Source organism: Coregonus clupeaformis, chromosome 9 (genome assembly GCF_020615455.1).
Source record: "Coregonus clupeaformis isolate EN_2021a chromosome 9, ASM2061545v1, whole genome shotgun sequence".
Taxonomy (NCBI): Eukaryota; Metazoa; Chordata; class Actinopteri; order Salmoniformes; family Salmonidae; genus Coregonus; species Coregonus clupeaformis.
Genome location: NC_059200.1, coordinates 23060878 through 23085405, shown reverse-complemented (window position 1 = coordinate 23085405; position 24528 = coordinate 23060878). Strand labels below are relative to the sequence as shown.

At 44.8% G+C, this 24528-nt stretch overlaps 1 protein-coding gene across 3 annotated transcripts in view; it reads left to right on the top strand.

Moving 5' to 3' along the window:
- Positions 1 to 24528, top strand: part of LOC121573494 (chondroitin sulfate N-acetylgalactosaminyltransferase 1) — a 59296-nt gene that overhangs the window by 19480 nt on the left and 15288 nt on the right. For 2 of the 3 annotated variants that reach the window (XM_041885536.2, XM_041885535.2), the window contains exons 2-4: positions 2732 to 4109; positions 9397 to 9613; positions 14056 to 14157. In XM_041885536.2, the coding sequence (XP_041741470.2) occupies positions 3374 to 4109; positions 9397 to 9613; positions 14056 to 14157 (1055 nt within the window). In that variant the 5' untranslated portion in view covers positions 2732 to 3373. Of the gene's footprint in view, positions 1 to 1709; positions 1886 to 2731; positions 4110 to 9396; positions 9614 to 14055; positions 14158 to 24528 lie in introns of those variants that run through there. The other variant, XM_041885537.2, reaches the window with a different exon arrangement.

Sequence of the window (24528 nt, the reverse complement as noted above, 5' to 3'; positions counted from 1 at the left end):
CTTCAGAGATTTTTGCAATTCGTTCCAGTCATTGGCAGCAGAGAACTGGAAGGAATGGCGGCCAAAGGAGGTGTTGGCTTTGGGAATGACCAGTGAGATATACCTGCTGGAGCGCAGACTACGGGTGGGTGCTGCTATGGTGACCAATGAGCTAAGATAAGGCGGGGATTTGCCTAGCAGTGATTTATAGATGGCCTGGAGCCAGTGGGTTTGACGACGAACATGTAGTGAGGACCAGCCAACAAGAGCGTACAGGTCACAGTGGTGGGTAGTGTATGGGGCTTTGGAGACAAAACGGATGGCACTGTGATAGACTACATCCAATTTGCTGAGTAGAGTGTTGAAGGCTATTTTGTAAATGACATCGCCGAAGTCAAGGATCTGTAGGATAGTCAGTTTTACGAGGGCATGTTTGGCAGCATGAGTGAAGGTACAGTATATAATAGTTTTGTACAGTATATAACAGTCATCTAGTAGTCATGAAAAGTATATAATAGTAATGTGCTGTACATAATAGTCATGCACGGTATATAATAGCCATGCACAGTATATAATAGTCATATAGTAGATAATAGTCATATTGTAGTAATGTACAGTATATAATAGTCATGCACAGTATAAAATAGTCGTGTGTTGTATATAATAGTAATGAACGGTATAAAATAGTAATGTACGGTATATAATAGTCATATAGTAGTCATGAACAGTATATAATAATCATGTACAGTATGTAATAGTCATATACGGTATATAATAGTCATATAGTAGTCATGTACGTATATGATAGTCATGTACGGTATATAATAATCATATAATAGTCATGTCCAGTATATAATAGTCATGCACAGTATATAATAGTCATGTATAGTATATAATAGTCATATGCAGTATATAACAGCCATGTACAGTATATAATAGTTATATAGTATTCATGTACAGGATATAATAGTCATGTACAATATATAATAGTCATGTACAGTATATAATAGCCATGTACAGTATATAATAGTCATATATCAGTCATGAACGGTATATAATAGTCATGTACAGTATATAATAGTCATGCACGGTATATAATAGTCGTGTATGGTATATAATAGTCCTATAGTAGTCATGCACAGTATATAATAGTCACATATGGCATATAATAGTCATATAGCAGTCATGAACAGTATATAATAGTAATGTACTGTGTATAATAGTCATGTGTGATATATAAATGTCATGTACAGTGTATATAATAGTCATATAGTAGTCATGTACAGTATATAACAGTCATGTATATTATATAATGGTCATATAATAGTCAGGTACAGTACATAATAGTCATATATGGTATTTAATAGTCATGTAGTAGTCATGTACGGTATATAATAGTAATGTACAGTATACAATCTCACATGTGAGAAACATACTAAAAGCATATGGTACAACCTCGCAGGTAAATCTTGTACGTATCAAAGTCCCCAAATAAGGTATAACTGCCCTTTTTTGATTCCAGCCGTACATGCTTGTCTTTCCTCAGAGGTTGGTTTGAGCTAGCAGAGCAGCACAGCTCCTAAATACAGTCCAGTATTCAGTGCTCACAGAACTGATCCTTTCATTAGGAGCAGGCTGCACCAAGCCTATAAAAGAGCTAATTGTGTGGTGAGTTAACAGAGAGACACACATACAGACACACTAGCTAACACACTAACTACATGTACAAACACATGTGGATACTAGCGTCCATCGTGCACATCACACACAGGCATGGAAACATAGGCCTACAGACAAGCAGTCTTTTTCTGTCTCTATCCATACAGTCTTAATCTGATTAAGGAAATGTGCTTGTGAATGAGAAAGGGAGAGAACAGAAAGATCGGAGGGAGGAGAGTTTGTGTGGGTGAGTAAATACCCTATTTTCTTGCTTTTCTTGTTTTTGGTTTCTACTTCCACTGATCCTGTTCTTCCACAGTGCGAGGACAGGACAGACAGACATGTCCACAAACAGCTTCAAACCTTACTGTTTCCAGAATAGCCCCCATAGTGTCACACTGTCACCACTGACAACAATGTTCGAGAGGATCAAAACCGCAATGTATCGTAGGTAAATTGTGAGTGGCTTACTGATCTACAAATAATAATGAGTGGTTATTTATGATGCAAGGTGATTTGTAGATCAGTCAGTCGGCAGTCGTTTTGATGCTCTGGAACACGGCTGTTGTTATTCAGCAGTTAAAGGGGCTGGGAAATGCTTTGCTTGGCAATGTCGTCAGGTAGAAACCCACACTTTCAGCTCATATCAAAATAAACATTTGAAAATTGTGTGGCATGTTTTCTAATCTGAGTTAGATATTGAAACTATTTTCCTTCCCTATATCCTCATGCAATAGACTTCAGGTTTTATCCCTCCTCGTGCCCTCGCAGGTTCGGAAAACGTTTATCCTCTGTGCAAATAAGACCTCACAGATTTATACTACAGCAGGATGGAGAGATTTACCACAAAGTGAAGCTCTTCAGGCTATCTCACATACCAAGGCAAATATGTCTAGAGGAAAGAGATTGAGGAAATGTATAATGATGACTATGGGATGTAATTGATGGTGATATACTCAAAAACCTTTAACACCAACTGAGTTATAACTCTCTCTCTCTCCATCTCTCTCTCTCTTTCCCTTCTACTCCCCCTCTCTCGCTCTTTCCCTCCTACTCTCTCTCTCTCTCTCTCTCTCTCTCTCTCTCTCTCCAGAAGGTGACTCATGGAAGAAGTACACATCTAGAAAGAACTGCCAGTGAACATAGTTGTGAATTCACCTTATTCTAGAGAATGTGGTTTCCCCTCTCTGCAGTTTACTCAATTCCGACCATGACAAATCATGTGTAATCATCTCTAAACATGAGACCAGTGGAACATAAGACAATTCACAGACAGACAGACATTCTCTCAGGAGTCTGTAATGGAACCTCAGCATCAGACAGGAAGGAAAGAACAGGGTGAACAGAGAAAGTAGTGGGACCACGTGTGATGTGAGTCACTGATGAATGGCGTCTGCTACCAATGACTGGATCAGAAATAGAAATAGGCAGGTTCTGGACCTCGTTGAGCATTCCTGGGCCCCATCCAGGGGAGAAGGAGGCATGGCCAATGGGCCTCACCCTTGACCACAGACATACGGATGAAGAACCCAGACGTTGGTATGAGCAATGTACAATGAGCCAAATAATGACCCAAATGATCATTCAGGCTGATCTTCTCTGGTTAGTCAGGCATTAATAACAATCACACATACAATCACATTCTAGTGGACGGTGAGACTGTATTCACCGCCGGAGGGTAAGGTGTGTCCAGGTGTGTGTGTGTGTATCCCTGGATCCTCTGGGTGATAGCGGGATGCTGCGGAGGGGTCTGCTGGCCTGGGTGTCCCGTGTGGGCGTTCTGCTGGTCCTAGTGTGCTGCTCTCTGTCCCTCCTCTATGTCATGACCTGCAGCCCCCACTCCGAGGACAACCTGGTGAGCCACGCCCTGCCACGCCCCGGGGTGGGGGTCGGGGTAGGAGGGGCAGTAGGGGGCACGGGAGCAGCTCAGAGCGGACCCACTGGGCTGAATGGATACCAAGCCATGCTTGCAGAGCGCGAGGAGCAACACAAGCTCCACATCGCTAGTTTAAAGAAACAGATTGCCCAGCTGAAGGAGGCGCTACAGGAGCGCAGCGAGCAGCTGAAAGGAGTTCAAGACTCCATGGAGCGGGCGGCAGGGGGAGGCCGGGATGGCCAGTCCCCAGGAGGAGGTATCCTCGGGGAGGGAGGCCAAGGGCCAGGAGCCGACAGGAGCCACGCTGACCTTCAGGAGTTCCTCCGCAGTCAGCTGGGCCGTTCGGAGGTCCACCAGGGGACTAGACTACCCAGTGAGTACGCCGTGGTGCCCTTCGAGAGCTTCACCCTGCAGAGGGTGTACCAGTTGGAGATGGGCCTGACGAGACACCCTGAGGAGAAGCCCGTGAGGAAGGACCGAAGGGACGAGCTGAGTGAAGCGCTGGAGACAGCCCTGCAGAGTCTCAACACCCCCCGCAACGGAGCAGACAAGGGCCACACCACCAAGGTCTACTCACCATCAGACTTCATAGAAGGTGAGTCACTAAGCTCCATACCAGAGCCAAACATAGTATGTATACAGCCATATGCTATGCATAAATGTATGTAATATCTTCATGGTTGAGTGCCTGTTGAACTATTGGAATATTGACATGGTTTTAATAAAAATGGAATCAAGTTGAACTCTAGAAAATAAACAAACAGCACAACAATGCCTCATTTCCAACACATTTCAAACAGAGAAACCCTGTTATTTCTATGATTTTGTTGTTTGGTGGCCATAATGACGAATGCTGAGAATCAGAGCAAAACAACAGAGGATTCTGCTGCTAGTGCTGAAGAGCCAAAGCCAGGATATCCGGCTAGTCTAGCATTATTTGGAGCAGGAAATGAGCACAGCTGCTTTCCATTCCGTGTGAAGCATCACTACAAGCTCAGAGAGAGGGGGGCTGTTTCCTTTTAAAGGTTAACATCTTTACTGGGGCCACGTCTGACTAATACCTACAGTGGGGAGAACAAGTATTTGATACACTGCCGATTTTGCAGGTTTTCCTACTTACAAAGCATGTAGAGGTCTGTAATTTTTATCGTAGGTACACTTCAACTGTGAGAGACGGAATCTAAAACAAAAATCCAGAAAATCACATTGTATGATTTTTAAGTAATTAATTTGCTTTTTATTGCATGACATAAGTATTTGATCACCTACCAACCAGTAAGAATTCCGGCTCTCACAGACCTGTTAGTTTTTCTTTAAGAAGCCCTCCTGTTCTCCACTCATTACCTGTATTAACTGCACCTGTTTGAACTCGTTACCTGTATAAAAGACACCTGTCCACACACTCAATCAAACAGACTCCAACCTCTCCACAATGGCCAAGACCAGAGAGCTGTGTAAGGACATCAGGGATAAAATTGTAGACCTGCACAAGGCTGGGATGGGCTACAGGACAATAGGCAAGCAGCTTGGTGAGAAGGCAACAACTGTTGGCGCAATTATTAGAAAATGGAAGAAGTTCAAGATGACGGTCAATCACCCTCGGTCTGGGGCTCCATGCAAGATCTCACCTCGTGGGGCATCAATGATCAAGAGGAAGGTGAGGGATCAGCCCAGAACTACACGGCAGGACCTGGTCAATGACCTGAAGAGAGCTGGGACCACAGTCTCAAAGAAAACCATTAGTAACACACTGCGCCGTCATGGATTAAAATTCTGCAGCGCACACAAGGTCCCCCTGCTCAAGCCAACGCATGTCCAGGCCCGTCTGAAGTTGGCCAATGACCATCTGGATGATCAAGGGGAGGAATGGGAGAAGGTCACGTGGTCTGATGAGACAAAAATAGAGCTTTTTGATCTAAACTCCACTCGCCGTGTTTGGAGGAAGAAGAAGGATGAGTACAACCCCAAGAACACCATCCCAACCGTGAAGCATGGAGGTGGAAACATCATTCTTTGGGGATGCTTTTCTGCAAAGGGGACAGGACGACTGCACCGTATTGAGGGGAGGATGGATGGGGCCATGTATCGCGAGATCTTGGCCAACAACCTCCTTCCGTCAGTAAGAGCATTGAAGATGGGTCGTGGCTGGGTCTTCCAGCATGACAACGACCCGAAACACACAGCCAGGGCAAGTAAGGAGTGGCTCCGTAAGAAGCATCTCAAGGTCCTGGAGTGGCCTAGCCAGTCTCCAGACCTGAACCCAATAGAAAATCTTTGGAGGGAGCTGAAAGTCCGTATTGCCCAGCAACAGCCCCGAAACCTGAAGGATCTGGAGAAGGTCTGTATGGTGGAGTGGGCCAAAATCCCTGCTGCAGTGTGTGCAAACCTAGTCAAGACCTACAGGAAACTTATGATCTCTGTAATTGCAAACAAAGGTTTCTGTACCAAATATTAAGTTCTGCTTTTCTGATGTATCAAATACTTATGTCATGCAATAAAATGCAAATTAATTACTTAAAAATCATACAATGTGATTATCTGGATTTTTATTTTAGATTCCGTCTCTCACAGTTGAAGTGTACCTATGATAAAAATTACAGACCTCTACATGCTTTGTAAGTAGGAAAACCTGCAAAATCGGCAGTGTATCAAATACTTGTTCTCCCCACTGTACGTGTACCTGGGAGAGGGAAAGAGTTTGTTTGTGTGTGTGTGTGTGTGTGTGTGTGTGTGTGTGTGTGTGTGTGTGTGTGTGTGTGTGTGGCCTTACAGTCGACATGGGCATACCGAAAATATAGTGAAAACATCATGTCAGCCAGGAGTGTTTACGTAGCTCTTCCTTGAAAGACCTGTTCAGGTATCGCCTCTTAAAAACTCCCATAGGAAATATGCTTCCACCTTGTAGATAGCCAATTTGCTAATTAGTAATCCAAAAAGTGGTCTGTAGTTGGCTGTGTGTGTAGCAAGTAGCAAACAACGACTATTGTTCAACAACAAAGATGAAAGCGGCAGGTAGCTTAGTGGTTAAGGGCGTAGTGCCAGTAACCGAAAGATTGCTGGTTCTAATCCCCGAGCCTACTAGGTGAAAAACCTTGAGCAAGGCACTTAACCCTAATTGCTCCTGTAAGTCGCTCTGGATAAGAGCGTCTGCTAAATGACTAAAATGTAAAATGTAATGTAGGCTAGTTAATGAACCATGTAGGCTAGTTAATGAACCATGTAGGCTAGTTAATGAACCATGTAGGCTAGTTAATGAACCGTGTAGGCTAGTTAATTAACCATGTAGGCTAGTTAATGAGCCGTGCAGGCTAGTTAATGAACCGTGTAGGCTAGTTAATGAACTGGCAACTGTCTTTAGCTCAGCAGTTCTACTTCACCTGTCTTTTTAACCTAATTGTACCAGTGGACAAGTACATTTTCATTCACTCAGACAACTTGAAGCTTGTTGAGATGCTAACGATTACAAAGGGAGCATTATGAGCCCTGCCAATCCTCAGTTAGCGAGCCATGACTGAACACAATAAGTTAATACTGCCTGTTGGCTGTGCTGAATGGAGTTTTTCAGGAGCTGCTATGGGTGGATTTGCTCAGATGTCATACAGAAAGAATGAGAGCGGGGCAGCGAGACAACAAGGAATGAAAGAGAGAGAGCGAGAGATCAAGACAGGGAAATGAAGGAGAGAGAACGAGAGAGAGAGAGAGAGAGAGAGAGAGAGAGAGAGAGGATGAGAGTTAGAAAAAAACGAGTGGTATGCTATGTGAGTGTGATAAACATGTTTATGTGGTACAGTGCATGGAGCTAGGCTGTGGAGCCTCAGCCCGCCCTGTCCCCAGAGTGAAGAGACGTGGAGCTAGGCTGTGGAGCCTCAGCCCGCCCTGTCCCCAGAGTGAAGAGACGTGGAGCTAGGCTGTGGAGCCTCAGCCCACCTTGTCCCCAGAGTGAAGAGACGTGGAGCTAGGCTGTGGAGCCTCAGCCCGCCCTGTCCCCAGAGTGAAGAGACGTGGAGCTAGGCTGTGGAGCCTCAGCCCGCCCTGTCCCCAGAGTGAAGAGACGTGGAGCTAGGCTGTGGAGCCTCAGCCCGCCCTGTCCCCAGAGTGAAGAGACGTGGAGCTAGGCTGTGGAGCCTCAGCCCGCCCTGTCCCCAGAGTGAAGAGACGTGGAGCTAGGCTGTGGAGCCTCAGCCCACCTTGTCCCCAGAGTGAAGAGACGTGGAGCTAGGCTGTGGAGCCTCAGCCCGCCCTGTCCCCAGAGTGAAGAGACGTGGAGCTAGGCTGTGGAGCCTCAGCCCGCTCTGTCCCCAGAGTGAAGAGACGTGGAGCTAGGCTGTGGAGCCTCAGCCCACCTTGTCCCCAGAGTGAAGAGAAGAGGCTTCTATTTTATAAGGAAGTTAGTCTCACCACTATCAGACTGGGGATCACCAGCTATTCCTCTCTGCTTTTGCTGCTTCCTGTGTTTGTATCGATGTGGTTTGAGCAGGAGAGTACAGTAGCATACAGAATGAGGATTTTGATACTTTACTAGATTATACGGTTGTGTTGTTGCATGATTTCAAATATCCTGAGTTTATTCTTAAATGAAAAGTAGAATGTTTGAAATGGGAGCAAAGGACAGAATTTTTCTTAGATAATTTTATTTTCATGATGATGAATCTCACACTTTAGTTTGTAGTTCTCTAGTCCAATAATGTCTGTTGAAACTTGTCTTTGGAACGTTTGATTTTGACTTCAGAAAACAAGACGTTTTGACTGACAGTGTGCAGCTGTGAAGTGGAGACCACAGGGACAACAGAGTCTAATGTATTGTTGTTTAGTGATATGTCTGGGTACGTCTAACTACTATGAGAAGGTATAATCCAGTGTCAGTGTGATCTCTATGCGTGACGGGTCTCCTTCAGCTGTCATAATGGCAGAGGGCCCAGGGCACTAGCCAGGAGCAGAGTGGGATGCGTGGGATGCTATCCCCTACAGAGACTTGAACTGCCCTGTCTGTCCTCTCTCCTTTGGCCTGAAATGCCCTGTCTGTCGCTTTCTCCCACGGCCACACAGCCAAGGCTATCCTTCTCTGTCAGAAAAAGCGTACAAATCCAGGCAGCAAAGTGGAGAAATGATTCTCCTGTTGACAGATTGTTGACAGTGCAAATGCAGTAGCGACGGACAGTCTGGCCGAGTTTGAGAGTGTTTGTGTACAAAGCAAGAAAGATTATCCCCACTGGACTACTGGATATCTATCCCATTATAACATTATTATTACAAACAAATAAACACATAGGCAAATAAACTGAATTGCAGTTCAACTGTGTCTACATGTATGTGTATTTACACTGAGTGGACAAAACATCTTTCCATGACATAGACTGACCAGGTGAATTCAGGTGAAAGCTATGATCCCTTATTGATGTCACTTGTTAACTCCATTTCAATCAGTGTAGATGAAGGGGAGGAGACAGGTTAAAGAAGGATTTTAAAGCCTTTAGACAATTGAGACATGGATTGTGTATGTGTGCCATTCAGAGGGTGAATGGGCAAGACAAAAGATTGAAGTGCCTTTGAACGGGGTGTGGCAGTAGGTGCGAGGCGCAACGCTGCTGGGTGTTTCGTGCTCAACAGTTTCCCGTGTGTATCAAGAATGGTCCACCACCCAAAGGACATCCAGCCAACTTGACACAACTGTGGGAAGCATTGGAGTCAACATTGGCCAGCATCCCTGTGGAACGCTTTCGACACCTTGTAGAGTCCATGCCCCGACAAATTGAGGCTGTTCTGAGGGCAAAAGGGGGTGCAACTCAATATTAGGAAGGTGTGTGCATGCCTTTTCAAGTGTACGTGTGTGACACATGCCTACACGCATTTGTGGCCTAAACACACTCCTCTCCCTTCCCCAGGTATCACTCGGACGGAGAAAGACAAAGGTACTGTGTATGAGCTCACCTTCAAAGGGGACCAGAGACGTGAGTTCAGGAAGCTGGTTCTGTTCCGTCCCTTCGGGCCGCTGATGAAGGTGAAGAATGAGAGGGTGGACACGGCTAACGTCCCCATCAACATCATAGTGCCCCTCTCCCAACGGGCCGACAAGTTCAGACACTTCATGCACAACTTCAGGTACAGTGATAGCCACTCAGTTATTCATGCAGGTTATTGGCTCATTCGCCCCTCTCTCCTTCCTTGCAACTCTTCCCTGGGTTATTGCTGCAAATCAGTAGGTGTTCTCAGTCAACCATACTAAAGAATAAGGGTCAAACAAGGGTTAAGAAATAAAATGCATGTTCGATGTCCACTCGTATTAACTGTGATGCCATAACCGACAGCATATACTGTAGTTAACCATGTTTGACATGTCCAGTTTGTCACAGCAGCAAGGATTCAAACTAAAGGAAGTAATTGCTGTGTTTTTACTCTGATAGCGACAATATGTCTCTCTCTCTCTTTGCAAGAGACGTTGATGGACTTTTTAGTTCCTGTGATTTGTTACACTCCTGCACAGCTGCTTATCAAGGCTTTGAGGTTTTTTAATGGCAAATCCTGCTTAGTAGCAGTCTTAAAACCAGCACATAAAACTCAGCGGGAACCTGTGATATACTGCAGTGGTGCTGGTCATGCTGTCCAAAGGCTTCCTGAGTCGCTGAGCAAACGCTTTGGTCTCATCCATATTTAATGTAGAAGGAGGAGGAGGTGTGTGTGGGGGGGGGGGGGGTGTATGTGTGTGCAGTTTGTTCAAGAAGAGAGGAGAGGAATGTTAGGAGGACTGACGTTCTTTCAGAAGCCGCGTGACACATTTACTGAGCACAGCGTATATAGGAATGACATGCACACAGATATGTGTACAGTGGGGAAAAAAAGTATTTACTCAGCCACCAATTGTGCAAGTTCTCCCACTTAAAAAGATGAGAGAGGACTGTAATTTTCATCATAGGTACACGTCAACTATGACAGACAAAATGATTTTTTTTCTCCAGAAAATCACATTGTAGGATTTTTTATGAATGTATTTGCAAATTATGGTGGAAAATAAGTATTTGGTCAATAACAAAAGTTTCTCAATACTTTGTTATATACCCTTTGTTGGCAATGACACAGGTCAAACGTTTTCTGTAAGTCTTCACAAGGTTTTCACACACTGTTGCTGGTATTTTGGCCCATTCCTCCATGCATATCTCATCTAGAGCAGTGATGTTTTGGGGCTGTCACTGGGCAACACAGACTTTCAACTCCCTCCAAATATTTTCTATGGGGTTGAGATCTGGAGACTGGCTAGGCCATTCCAGGACCTTGAAATGCTTCTTACGAAGCCACTCCTTCGTTGCCCGGGCGGTGTGTTTGGGATCATTGTCATGCTGAAAGACCCAGCCACGTTTCATCTTCAATGCCCTTGCTGATGGAAGGAGGTTTTCACTCAAAATCTCACGATTCATTCTTTCCTTTACACGGATCAGTCGTCCTGGTCCCTTTGCAGAAAAACAGCCCCAAAGCATGATGTTTCCACCCCCATGCTTCACAGTAGGTATGGTGTTCTTTGGATGCAACTCAGCATTCTTTGTCCTCCAAACACGACGAGTTGAGTTTTTACCAAAAAGTTCTATTTTGGTTTCATCTGACCGTATGACATTCTCCCAATCCTCTTCTGGATCATCCAAATGCACTCTAGCAAACTTCAGACGGGCCTGGACATGTACTGGCTTAAGCAGGGGGACACGTCTGGCACTGCAGGATTTGAGTCTCTGGCGGCGTAGTGTGTTACTGATGGTAGGCTTTGTTACTTTGGTCCCAGCTCTCTGCAGGTCATTCACTAGGTCCCCCCCGTGTGGTTCTGGGATTTTTGCTCACCGTTCTTGTGATAATTTTGACCCCACGGGGTGAGATCTTGCGTGGAGCCCCAGATCGAGGGAGATTATCAGTGGTCTTGTATGTCTTCCATTTCCTAATAATTGCTCCCACAGTTGATTTCTTCAAACCAAGCTGCTTACCTATTGCAGATTCAGTCTTCCCAGCCTGGTGCAGGTCTACAATTTTGTTTCTGGTGTCCTTTTGACAGCTCTTTGGTCTTGGCCATAGTGGAGTTTGGAGTGTGACTGTTTGAGGTTGTGGACAGGTGTCTTTATACTGATAACAAGTTCAAACAGGTGCCATTAATACAGGTAATGAGTGGAGGACAGAGGAGCCTCTTAAAGAAGAAGTTACAGGTCTGTGAGAGACAGAAATCTTGCTTGTTTGTAGGTGACCAAATACTTATTTTCCACCATAATTTGCAAATAAATTCATTAAAAATCCTACAATGTGATTTTCTGGATTTTTTTTCTCAATTTGTCTGTCATAGTTGACGTGTACCTATGATGAAAATTACAGGCCTCTCTCATCTTTTTAAGTGGGAGAACTTGCACAATTGGTGGCTGACTAAATAATTTTTTTCCCCACTGTATGTGTACTGTATGCACATGCAAGCAAACACCACACACACACACACACACACACACAGACAGACAGATATATTATGTATGACAGGCAATTAATCAAAGCTTCAATAGCTAAACTTTCCCAGCCATATATTCATAATAACTATTCATTTCAATATCAAGACCAGGCAACATACACTAAACAAAACAACAACACTTTATTCCAACAATCCCTGCATCTACTAACCTTCTTCTGTTTAAATGGCAAAGGAAGGCCAATCCGCAACATCTAAGACGACAAGGGTTGGTTTACATTATTCATGTCTGTCCAATATTGTCTGCTGCAGGTGTGATCAGATTAGACCTGGAGGGATTTAAGAGCAGTAATGGAGACAGGGAACTAACTACATGTAGTTCAACTAGTAATGTATTACATTTTGCTGTAGCTTGGTGGTAGTTGAACTACATTCAAATCTAGGTAGTTTTTAGCAGTTAATTCGTTTTTTTGCCATGTTGTGGTGTAGCTAACTACTGGAACTACACACTACTTTTTTCCAAATAGAACTCGAAAAATAGTTTTTGTGGTTAATAGGCTAAATTACACATTACGTTAACATCTGACTCCAGAGTGATCTATACTTGCAATTTGTAGTCTATGATATTTCAGATTTACATATGGTAATTTTTCACAAAGTAATTTGGATGTAGTGAACTACTTTTTCAAAGTAACTTTAGTTAAGTAAACTAGATGTTTATTCAGGGTAGCTTTAGTGTAGCTTAACTTCTTCCAGTGTGAAGTAATTGGTAGCTTGGTAAACTATATTTTCAGAGTAGCGTCCCTGAACACTGTTTGAGAGACTGAATGAGGATTAGTCTTCCTAATGTGTATGGTGAGAGGAGGTGAGGAGAGGAGGAGGAGAGGTGAGGAGGAGGAGACGAGGAGAGGTGAGGTGAGGAGAAGGAGAGGTGAGGAGGAGGAGGAGGAGGAGGAAGAGGAGGAGATGAAGAGGTGAGGAGGAGAGATGAGGAGGAGGAGGAGGAGGAGGAGAGGTGAGGAGTAGGAGGAGGAGGAGAGATGAGGAGGAGAGGTGAGGAGAGGAGGAGAGAGGAGAAGAGAGGAGAGGAGGAGGAGAGATGAAGTGAGGTCTGGAGAAGGAGATGAAAGGAAGAGGAGGAGGAGAGGTGAGGAGGAGGAGAGGTGAGGCGGAGGAGGAGGAGGGAGGAGGAGGAGGAGAGGAGGAGGAGGAGGAGGAGGAGGAGGAGGAGGAGGAGGAGGAGGAGGAGGAGAAGGAGGAGGAGGACTAGGAGGAGGAAGAGAGGTGAGGAGAAGAGGTGAGGAGGAGGAGGAGAGGTGAGGAGGAGGAGGAGGAGGAGAGATGAGGAGGAGAGGTGAGGTGAGGAGAGGAGGAGAGAGGAGAGGAGGAGGAGGAGGAGGAGGAGGAGGAGAGATGAGGAGAGGTGAGGAGGAGGAGGAGGAGAGGTGAAGAGGAGGAGGAGGTGAGGTGAAGAGGAGGAGGAGCTGCCCTCCTGCTCCTCTGCATTAGTGTGGTACATTTGGCGTGTCTCCATCAGAATGTCTGGTGCTAGAGTTCTGGAATGTCACACCAGGGCTGGAGATGGATCACTCCTCGGGGATTCTGTCTGATACCATAGCAAATGTACATTATACATAACATAAAGTACATATACCTGGCCTTAAGGGTACTCTCTGATTTGGCTGTAACCCCCTTTGAACTGACCTCTGTTACATTTTACATTACATTTTAGTCATTTAGCAGATGCTCTTATCCAGAGCGACTTACAGTTAGTGCATACATTTTCATACAGGCCCCCCGTGGGAAACGAACCCACAACCCTGGCGTTGCAAGCGCCATGCTCTACCAACTGAGCTACAGGGGACTCTGTTATAAAAACAATATAAGTTTTCTTTCGAATACTTTGAACATTTGGTTTCAGGCTACCTTCAGTGCCAAGTGGGCAGGGTTTGCACTTTGGGGATTATTCCATCGCGCCAGGCAGGCTTCATCAAACGCAGCTAAAGTCTCTGAAAGAAAACAAATTATATGAAACCTGTTACCCTCTCTGGGTTGTATAATAAGTCCTCCGCTTTGTGTGATGAATTGTTTCTTCATCTGTGTTTGTTTGTTGTTGCAGAGAGGTGTGTGTGCGGCAGGACGGGCGTGTCCACCTAACAGTTGTGTACTTTGGGAAGGACCAAATGAATGAAGTCAGGAGCACACTGGAGAACACATCTAGGTGGGTGGACACAAACTCTCTCTCTCTCTCTCTCTCTCTCTCTCTCTCTCTCTCTCTCTCTCTTCTCTCTCTCTCTCTCTCTCTCTCTCAAGCAACTCAGAAACCTCAGCATTGTCTGATGAATAATGTAGGAGCGTGGCCACACAGAGACAATCTGTGACCTCTGCCAGTGTCTGATATTACAGGTCAAGGCTGATGCTGGTCACGGTGAAATTAGTGTCACATTGACCTCTTGCCTGCATAGAAGATTACAGGTCCAGGGTCAGTTTGAGATGGTGTTGTCGGTGAGATTAGTTCACATGGTACTCTGGTACTGTGCTGATTGTCTGGCAGGTTGCCTTGGAGATGCTTTAGCCCAGGGGTGGAGCTGGGGCCTGAGGACAGTGTATCCAAAATAGTACAAGCACAACATCACTATTAATCATAAAACACGTCAAGTTTATTTGAAAATTCTAAAGAAAAAGAACACACAAACACACAATGCCTCAGTGATTAACAGAACTGTTTCACAGATCACAGAACTATATCAGGGTGTCATTTCTCAGGCAGAAATGTAGATAAAAATAATGAAATCCTGTTCCCCAAACAAGTGCAAGAACCACAGAGTCAAGAATAGGTTAAATATACAAATAAAATAAAATCAATTAAAAACAATAGCACATCAACATAAAAACATATAAACATAAAGCTGGAGCCTGAGGACAGTGTCCAAAAGCACAACATCACTATTAATCATAAAACACCTCAAGTTATTTGAAAGTTCTGAGGACAAAGAACACACAAACACACAATGCCTCAGTGATTCACAGAAGTATATCACAGAACTATATCAGGGTGTCATTTCTCAGGCAGAAATGTAGATAAAAAGAATGAAATCCTGTTCCCCAAACAAGTGCAAGAACCACAGAGTCAAGAATTGGTTAAATATACAAATAAAATAAAAACAATTAAAAACAATAGCACATCAACATAAAAACATATAAACATAAATCTGAAAGCGTTGCTCAAACTCCCGTAACAGTCCCGTTATTTTATCTTTGAACCGCTTCATGTCTGCCACATGTTGGGTCGCGCACACATTTTTCAGACAGGGGAAGTGAGCTGCATCACCACCGGCAAGTTGCATCTCCCACAATGACAGCTTCAACTTGAAAGAACGTATGCTGTCATAATACTGCGTGACAACTTTGTTGCGCCCTTGCAGCTGTTTGTTCAAGTTATTCAGATGCTCTGTAACATCCACCATAAATGCAAGGTCCGGCATCCATTCTGCGGAATGAAATTCTGACACTGGTTTTCCCTTTTCTTCCATGAACTGTTCAATTTCTCCTCGTAAATCAAAGAAACACCTCAGCACAGCACCTCGGCTTAACCATCTTACCTCAGTGTGGTATGGCAGGCCATAGATGTGGTCTTTCTCTCTGAGAAGGCTGTCAAACTGACGGTGATTCAGGCTTCTGGATCGGATGAAATTAACAGTTTGGATGACCACCTTCATGACGTTATCCATCTTTAATGACTTGCAACACAAAGCCTCCTGGTGCAAAATACAGTGAAAAGTCAAAAATCACGTCCTCCATTTGCAGATTGCACTTTCTCTCTGAACTTTGTCACAACGCCTGCTTTTTTTCCCGATCATTGAGGGCGCACCATCTGTAGCCAGGCTGACAGCGCGGGACCAGTCCACTCCGACCCTGTCCAGCGCGCCCGACGAATGCGTGTAAAAATATCAGCTGCTGTCGTTGTATCTGTCATCGGCACCAACTCCACTAACTCCTCGGTGACGGTCAATGTGTCATCAACTCCCGGATGAAAAAATGGCCAGTTGTGCAACATCTGTAATGTCCGTGCTTTCATCAATTGCAACCGAAAACGCAATAAATGACTTTACTTTTGCTTCAACTGGCTGTCCAAATTCACTGAAAGATCGGAAATCCTGTCTGCAACTGTGTTTCTTGTCAGGCTGATATTTGCAAAAGCCTGCCGCTTTTCAGGGCACACAATCTCCGCTGCCTTCATCATGCATGTTTTTACAAATTCACCCTCACTAAATGGTTTTGAAGCCACTGCAATTTCATTAGCAATGAGGTAGCTAGCTTTCACTGCAGCGTCACTGATGTCTCGGCTGTGAGTAAACACAGACTGCTGTTTCTTCAGACCCGTCAACAGTTCATTCACCTTCTCTCATCTCCGCTGTCCTTGAAAGTTGTCATATTTGTTGGCATGAAGACTCAAATAGTGGCGACGAAGGTTATATTCTTTCAGCACTGCAACATGCTCTGAACACACCAAACATACAGCTTTCCCATTCAATTCCGTGATTAAATAGGATGACCATTTTTCTTGGAACACTCTGCACTCTGCGTCCACTTTTCTCTTTTTTGACAGAGACATATTGGGGCAATGAGGGTGCCAAAGCACATAATGTTAAAAGTAGAAGCCGTAATAAATATCGCGGGCAAAACAAAGTAGCTCATTGGCTGCACGTGCTTGACCTACTTGCTCTGCCCCGGTATAAACAGTTTGCTTGCTTAACACAATTGCTATTGCGCCATCCAGTGGACGCAATTGGAACAGCAGTTTATTTTATTGAAAAATTGCAGCGCATTTTTATACTTTACAATTTTTATTTTTTTTTATCATCTCGCGGGCCGGATTAAACCCGTTTGCGGGCCTGACACCTCTGCTTTAGCCTATGATACCCCTGGCCGGATGGTTTGCAGGGGTAGAGAGATAAAGAAGGAGAGAGAGAGGGGAATAAAGAGAGAGAGAGTTACAAACCTCATGCTGGGCTTTGAGCTGGTTTCAGATGTCACTCCACCGCTTTCTCTCTCTGGCTCTCTCTCATCTTTCACTCAAAGGCATCGCATTCTCAACAGCTCTGCTGTCTCTGGGAATGGCCTTGGCGGTTTGTTTGTGACGGTTTGAATAGCGAGAAAGAGAGAAATACAAGACAATGTCCTTGTACATTCAGTGACTTCCTCTAATAACCTGTCTCACTGTGCATGAGATTGAAGCTGCAGCATTGGGAAGGAGCTGTGTTAGTCCTTGTATAATTTGTTTGCTTTGTTCCCAGCAAATACCTTAGACACAGTATATGCCTAGCAAGACATGTTTTGATATCTGTTCTCTAAACAGTCCCTTGTTCTTGCTAGCTTTTTGTACCACAATTACATTGCTAGTGATTATCCTAACAGTCCTGATCAGTCCCAAAGTTGAGCTTACTTTACATCAGACCAGGTTTCAAATAGTATTTGTTTACTTTAAGTGATTTAGCTGTGTTTGTGCATTTCTCCGGCATTCCAGGCATGCTCAATCAAATGCTCAAAGTAACACTATTTGAATCCAGGTCTGCTACAGTTCAGGATTGAGCTCATATGAAACCAAACATATCTATCAGTCATGGTCTGTCCTCATGTTACCTAAAACAGCTCAGTCTGAGTCAATGCATTCAATCCGCATGGTTACGTAACGCTTTATCTGACTCAGTATCAGCCACTTTAATAAAGCACTGATCTGCTAGAGAGTTACAATAATGGCACCGGAGGGGATGGCTGCCGTTTTACGGGCTCATAACCAACCGTGCTATTTTGTGTGTTTTTTTCGCATTGTTTGTAACTTATTTTGTACATAATGTTGCTGCTACTGTCTCTCATGACTGGAAAGAGCTTCTGGATATCAGAACAGCGATTACTCACCTCGAACTGGACAAAGATGTTTTCTTTAATGAGTCCGAAACAGAGGATATACTACCAACAGAACATTAAAAACTGTAATATCTTATGTTTCACGAGTCGTGGCTGAACGACAACACGGATAATATACAGTGCGCTGGGTTTTCCATGCATCGGCAGGACATAACAGCTATGTCTGGTAAGACGAGGAGTGGGGGTGTGTGTCTATTTGTCAATAACAGCTGGTGCACGATGTCTAATATTAAGGTAGTCTCGAGGTATTGCTCGCCTGAGGTAGAGTACCTCATGATAAACTGTAGACCACACTATCTACCAAGAGAGTTTTCATCTATATTTTTCGTAGCCGTCTATTTACCACCACAAACCGATGCTGGCACTAAGACTGCACTCAACGAGCTGTATAAGGCCATAAGCAAACAAGAAAATGCTCATCCAGAAGCGGCGTTCCTAGTGGCCGGGGACTTTAATGCAGGCAAACTTAAATCTGTTTGACCTCATTTCTACCAGCATGTCACATGTGCAACCAGAGGAAAGAAAACTCTAGACCACCTTTACTCCACACACAGAGACGCACGCATACAAAGCTCTCCCTCGCCCTCCATTTGGCAAATCTGACCATAGTTCTATCCTCCTGATTCCTACTTACAAGCAAAAACTAAAGCAGGAAGTACCAGTGACTCGCTCAATACGGAAGTGGTCAGAGGATGCGGATGCTACGCTACATGACTGTTTTGCTAGCACAGACTGGAATATGTTCTGGGATTCATCCAATGGCATTGAGGAGTATGTCACCTCAGTCACCGGCTTCATCAATAAGTGCATCGACGACGTCGTCCCCACAGTGACTGTACGTACATATCCCAACCAGAAGCCATGGATTACAGGCAACATCCGCACCGAGCTAAAGGCTAGAGCTGCCGCTTTTAAGGAACGGGACACTAATCCGGACGCTTATAAGAAATCCCGCTATGCCCTCAGACGAACCATCAAACAGGCAAAGCGTCAATACAGGACAGATTGAATCCTACTACACCGGCTCTGACGCTCGTCGGATGTGTCAGGGCTTACAAACTACCAGACGGGCTAAATGCCTTTTATGCTCTCTTCGAGGCAAGCAACACCGAAGCATGCATGGGAGCACCAGCTGTTCCGTACGACTGTGAAACAGCGTTCACCGTAGCCGATGTGAGCAAGACCTTTAAACAGGTCAACATTCACAAGGTCGCGGGCCCAGACGGATTACCAGGATGTCTATTCAGAGCACGCGCGGACCAACTGGCAAGTGTCTTCACTGACATTTTCAACCTCTCCCTGACCAAGTCTGTAATACCTACATGTTTCAAGCAGACCACCATAGTCCCTGTGCCCAAGAAAGCAAAGGTAACCTGCCTAAATGACTACCGCCCCGTAGCACTCACATCGGTAGCCATGAAGTGCTTTAAAAGGCTGGTCATGGCTCACATCAACACCATCATCCCGGAAACCCTAGACCCACTCCAATTCGCATACCGCCCCAACAGATCCACAGATGACGCAATCTCAATCGCACTCCACACTGCCCTTTCCCACCTGGACAAGAGGAACACCTATGTGAGAATGCTGTTCTACAGCTCAGCGTTCAACACCATAGTGCCCACAAAGCTCATCACTAAGCTAAGGACCCTGGGACTAAACACCTCCCTCTTCAATTGGATCCTGGACTTCCTGATGGGCCGCCCCAAGGTGGTAAGGGTAGGTAACAACACATCCGCCACGTTGATCCTCAACACGGGGGCCTCTCAGGGATGCGTGCTTAGTCCCCACCTGCACTCCCTGTTCACCCATGACTGCATGGCCAGGCACGACTCCAACACCATCATTAAGTTTGCCGATGACACAACAGTGGTAGGCCTGATCACCGACAACAACGAGACAGCCTATAGGGAGGAGGTCAGAGACCTGGCAGTGTTGTGCCAGGACAACAACCTCTCCCTCAACGTGAGCAAGACAAAGGAGCTGATCGTGGACTACAGGAAAAGGAGGGCCAAACACGCCCCCATTCACATCGACGGGGCTGTAGTGGAGCGGGTCGAGAGTTTCAAGTTCCTTGGTGTCCACATCACCAACAAACTATCATGATCCAAACACACCAAAACAGTCGTGAAGAGGGCACGACAACACCTTTTCCCCTCAGAAGACTGAAAAGACTTGGCATGGGTCCCCAGATCCCAAAAAATTATACAGCTGCACCATCGAGAGCATACTGACCAGTTGCATCACCGCCTGGTATGGCAACTGCTCGGCATCCGACCGTAAGGCGCTACAGAGCGTAGTGTGTACGGCCCAGTACATCACTGGGGCCAAGCTTCCTGCCATCCAGGACCTATATACTAGGCGGTGTCAGAGGAATGCCCAAAACATTGTCAAAGACTCCAGTCACCCAAGTCATAGACTGTTCTCTCTGCTACCGCACGGCAAGCAGTACCGGAGCGCCAAGTCTAGGTCAAAAAGGCTTCTTAACATCTTCTACCCCCAAGCCATAAGACTGCTGAACAATGAATCAAATGGCCACCCGGATTATTTACATTGTGTTACTTTTTATTTTATTTTTAGCTTTATTTTATTTAGCAAATATTTTCTTAACTCTATTTCTTTAACTGCATTGTTGGTTAAGGGCTTGTAAGTAAGCATTTCACCTGTTGTATTCGGCACATGTGACAAATAAAATGTGATTTGATTTGAAAGAGCACATCCAAACTCCAATCTTTTTCCTTTTTCTGTTGATTTGGTCTGAATGTTTATGGATTAATTTACGAGGGAGAAGGGGGGGGTATGGGTAGAATTTTGCCATGGTCGATGACCTGAATCCTGAACCTGCCTGCCCTCATTTTAGCTCCACATAGACTTCCTCTGCCGGCGTCAATATCTGTTTCAAACAGCAGACAGCATGTGGATAATTTGCTGCTACTGCCCTGACTAAATCAGAGTAATTCTCCCATATCCAAAGGCTGTTTACCCCTTTTGCACTGTATGTGTTCATATTCATAGAGCAAGCACTGTATCCAAGCCAGCCTGGTAGAGGGACGGGGCAAGTTGAAGTAAAGTTCAACTCCTTATGCTTTATCTTAGTCAGCTGTACCAGACAACGACACAAGCGTATCATCTCCAACACTCTTTAATCAGTAACTTGGCACTTTAGATGGACAGAGGCACACAGAGCTGTTTGAAGAGTGGGGAAATCGATAGACATGAATAATTAGTGTCCATGAAGGAGAGGAGAGAGGAGAGGAGATGAGAGGAAAGAAGAGGAGAGGAGAGGAGAGGAGAGGAGAGGAGAGGAGAGGAGAGGAGAGGAGAGGAGAGGAGAGGAGAGGAGAGGAGAGGAGAGGAGAGGAGAGGAGAGGAGAGGAGAGAAGAGAAGAGAAGAGAAGAGAAGAGACCGTTTTGAGCCCAGGGTGATAGCTGAAAGCCAGTGATCTGCAGATGCCCTCAGAGCAAAAACACTGTGTCCCGTGTTCTTTCAGTATTTCTATGATGCTGTATCTTTCACACACACACGCACACACGCACACAGTGACACACATACAGAAGTTAGCTGAACTTGAAAAACGCCAAATTGACACGCACGGGGACAGTGCGCCGGGTGATGAAGCCCGACCCCAACGGCCGGCCGTCCAGGCCCATGACCGGAACCGGCTCGGAGAGGGAGAGTAATGGAACAATACACCCTTGGGCCAGCCCCGCCTCCATCAGGTTTCCCCATTGAACCCTGACGGGGAGAAAAGTCTGGGAGTCTCTGGAGTTGGGGTTTCGGTTCCGGCTCGCTAGCACCCCTCCCGATACTAGCGAGCCCTCCCGTTTCCCGGCTTCTCCGGGCATGAGTCGCAGTGGTGACCTGCCTGGCCACAGTACAGGCAACGTCCCTGGCGCAGACGCCTCTGCCTCTCCATCCTGGACAAGCGCTCCACCCCCAGCTGCATAGCCTCCTCCTGAGGCGTCTATTCCCTGAATCGGCGGAAAGCCTCCGGGTGGATGATTAATCCCGACTGTGAGTAAGGAGGTGCCTAAGGTTGTCGGAGGGTGACACCTAGTGGGTCACTCCGGAACTGCGACCCCCTCCTTTAACAGTCCTCTAAAACACTAGAGGTCTTAACTCTCCAGAGTCCTCCAAAACACTATAGGTCCTAACTCTCCAGAGTCCTCAAACACTATAGGTCCTAACTGTCCACAGGGTATAAACGCACACACACTAAGGCAGAAAGTGAGACTCATCAGTGTATAAACAGTAGACAGATAGGGGTCTTGGGGTTTTGTTTGACATGGCGGCACTTCAGCCACAACGAGAGAGCGAGAGCGAGAGAGCGAGAGAGCGAGAGAGCGAGAGAGAGAGAGAGAGAGAGAGAGAGAGAGAGAGAGAGAGAGAGAGAGAGAGAGAGAGGTCCTGCACCAGATGGACCTTTAAAGCAAACCAGGATCACAAAAGGAAATACCAGAGTGTGTTCTGGTCTGAGGTTTGGGCCTTCTTGAATCACAGCCTGGATCTTCAACTAAACACACTCCTACCCACTCCTAATGTGATTGAAATAAAATCCTGTTTGCCTGCTTTTATCTACTCCAAATCCCACAGGATTTTTGTGTGCTTATTTTTGTGAGAATTAGTGGTTTGAAAGGTATTTATCCTATGTGAAACAACTTCCACAAGTCTTGGCAAACAATGTTTTCATGTCCCAAGATTTTGTGCACCTTGGAAAAACCACAGCTGGCGGGCTGAGAATTCTGGTGGCAGACTTTACAAGGACATTCGGCTCTTTAACTGATACGTTTTAGTACTAGTAAATGGTAGAAGTGTGTGTGGGCGGTGGGCTTGCTTTTTGCGTTTGTGGGTGTCTGTGTTTCTGTCTGTCTGTATTTGTTGGCCAGTCTGTATTTCTTGGTGGGCGTTAATGTTTTGGCTACACCAGCCAATGCATGGGTGTATCTGTGTCTAAACAAGATTAAGTGCAAGTACACTGGTCCTAAATCAAATTTCTTTCTGACAGCAGATATAAATTATGCTCCATACAGATTAATCGGAAATTAAACACACAGTTCATCGTTTCCAGAGCCAGAGTCCCCAGGGAGGCGAGAGGAAGCCCTTCCCTCTGGTTCAGCTGCTGCTAGGGAGATGGGGGGACTTTAATGGCTCAGCACTGGGAAGAAGCTACAGGCTCTAGAGTGTGAACGACAGCCAATGTCACCCTAGCCATAGCCTTATATTTATATATACACTACCAGTCAAAAGTTTGGACACACCTACTCATTCAAGGGTTTTTCTTAATTTTTACTATTTTTTACATTGTAGAATAATAGTGAAGACATCAAAACTATGAAATAACACATATGGAATCATGTGGTAACAAAAAAGTGTTAAACAAATCAAAATATATTTTATATTTGAGATTCTTCAAAGTAGCCACCCTTTGCCTTGATGACAGCTTTGCACACTCTTGGCATTCTCTCAACCAGCTTCACTACTACATGATTCCATATGTGTTATTTCATAGTTTTGATGTCTTCACCATTATTCTACGATGGAAAAAATAGTAAAATGAGTAGGTGTTCTAAAACGTTTGACCGGTAGTGTGTGTGTGTATATATATATATATATATACATATATATATATATATATATATATATATATATATATATATATTAAATTGAACATATACAGAAATTAAATACAAAAGTTTAAATAAAGGAATTAGGTCCAACACATGGAACGTACAATGTAATCCTGAGACAAGTAAACAACCACCATTCTAAGAAATTCCTTGCAGCATAATAGCTGATAAATCAGGTTCTAGGTCATTTAAATAAGGTTCCCATACTTTGTAGAACTGATCTGTTTTAGAATGTAATGTACATGTCAGATATTCCAATGGCACCCATTCAAATAGTATCTTATGCCAATCTTTAATAGAAGGGACCTTGTCACTAATCCACTGTAAGAGGATGTTTTTCCTCGCTGCAAAGGTAAGGATGTTGTAAAGCCTCCTCTTACCCACAGAAGTAACATGCCTACTAGGGAGACCTAACAGCAAAGAAACTGGGTCCAATTCTAGGTCAACCCTAGGATCTTTTCAATTTCTTGAAGAACATTAGACCAGTATCTTTGAAATTTGGAACATGACCATAAACAATGTGTTAGGGTGCCTGTATCAGTTGTACATTTAAGACACTGAGGAGAGGAGGGATTAAAAGCATGTCTGCAATTTGGGGATATATGCAATCTGTGTATTATTCTTAATTGGATTGCTCTAGTACGATTACAGATAGATATTGTTTTTGCATACAGTGGCTTGCAAAAGTATTCACCCCCCTTGGCATTTTTCCTATTTTGTTGCCTTACAACCTATAATTAAAATTGATTTTTGGGGGGGGGGGGTTGAATCATTTGATTTACTCAACATGCCTACCACTTTGAAGATGCAAAATAGTTTTTGGGGTGAAACAAACAAGAAATAAGACAAAAAAACAGAACTTGAGCGTGCATAACTATTCACCCCCCCCCCAAAGTCAATACTTTGTAGAGCCACCCTTTGCAGCAATTACAGCTGCAAGTCTCTTGGGGTATGTCTCTATAAGCTTGGCACATCTAGCCACTGGGATTTTTGCCCATTCTTCAAGGCAAAACTGCTCCAGCTCCTTCAAGTTGGA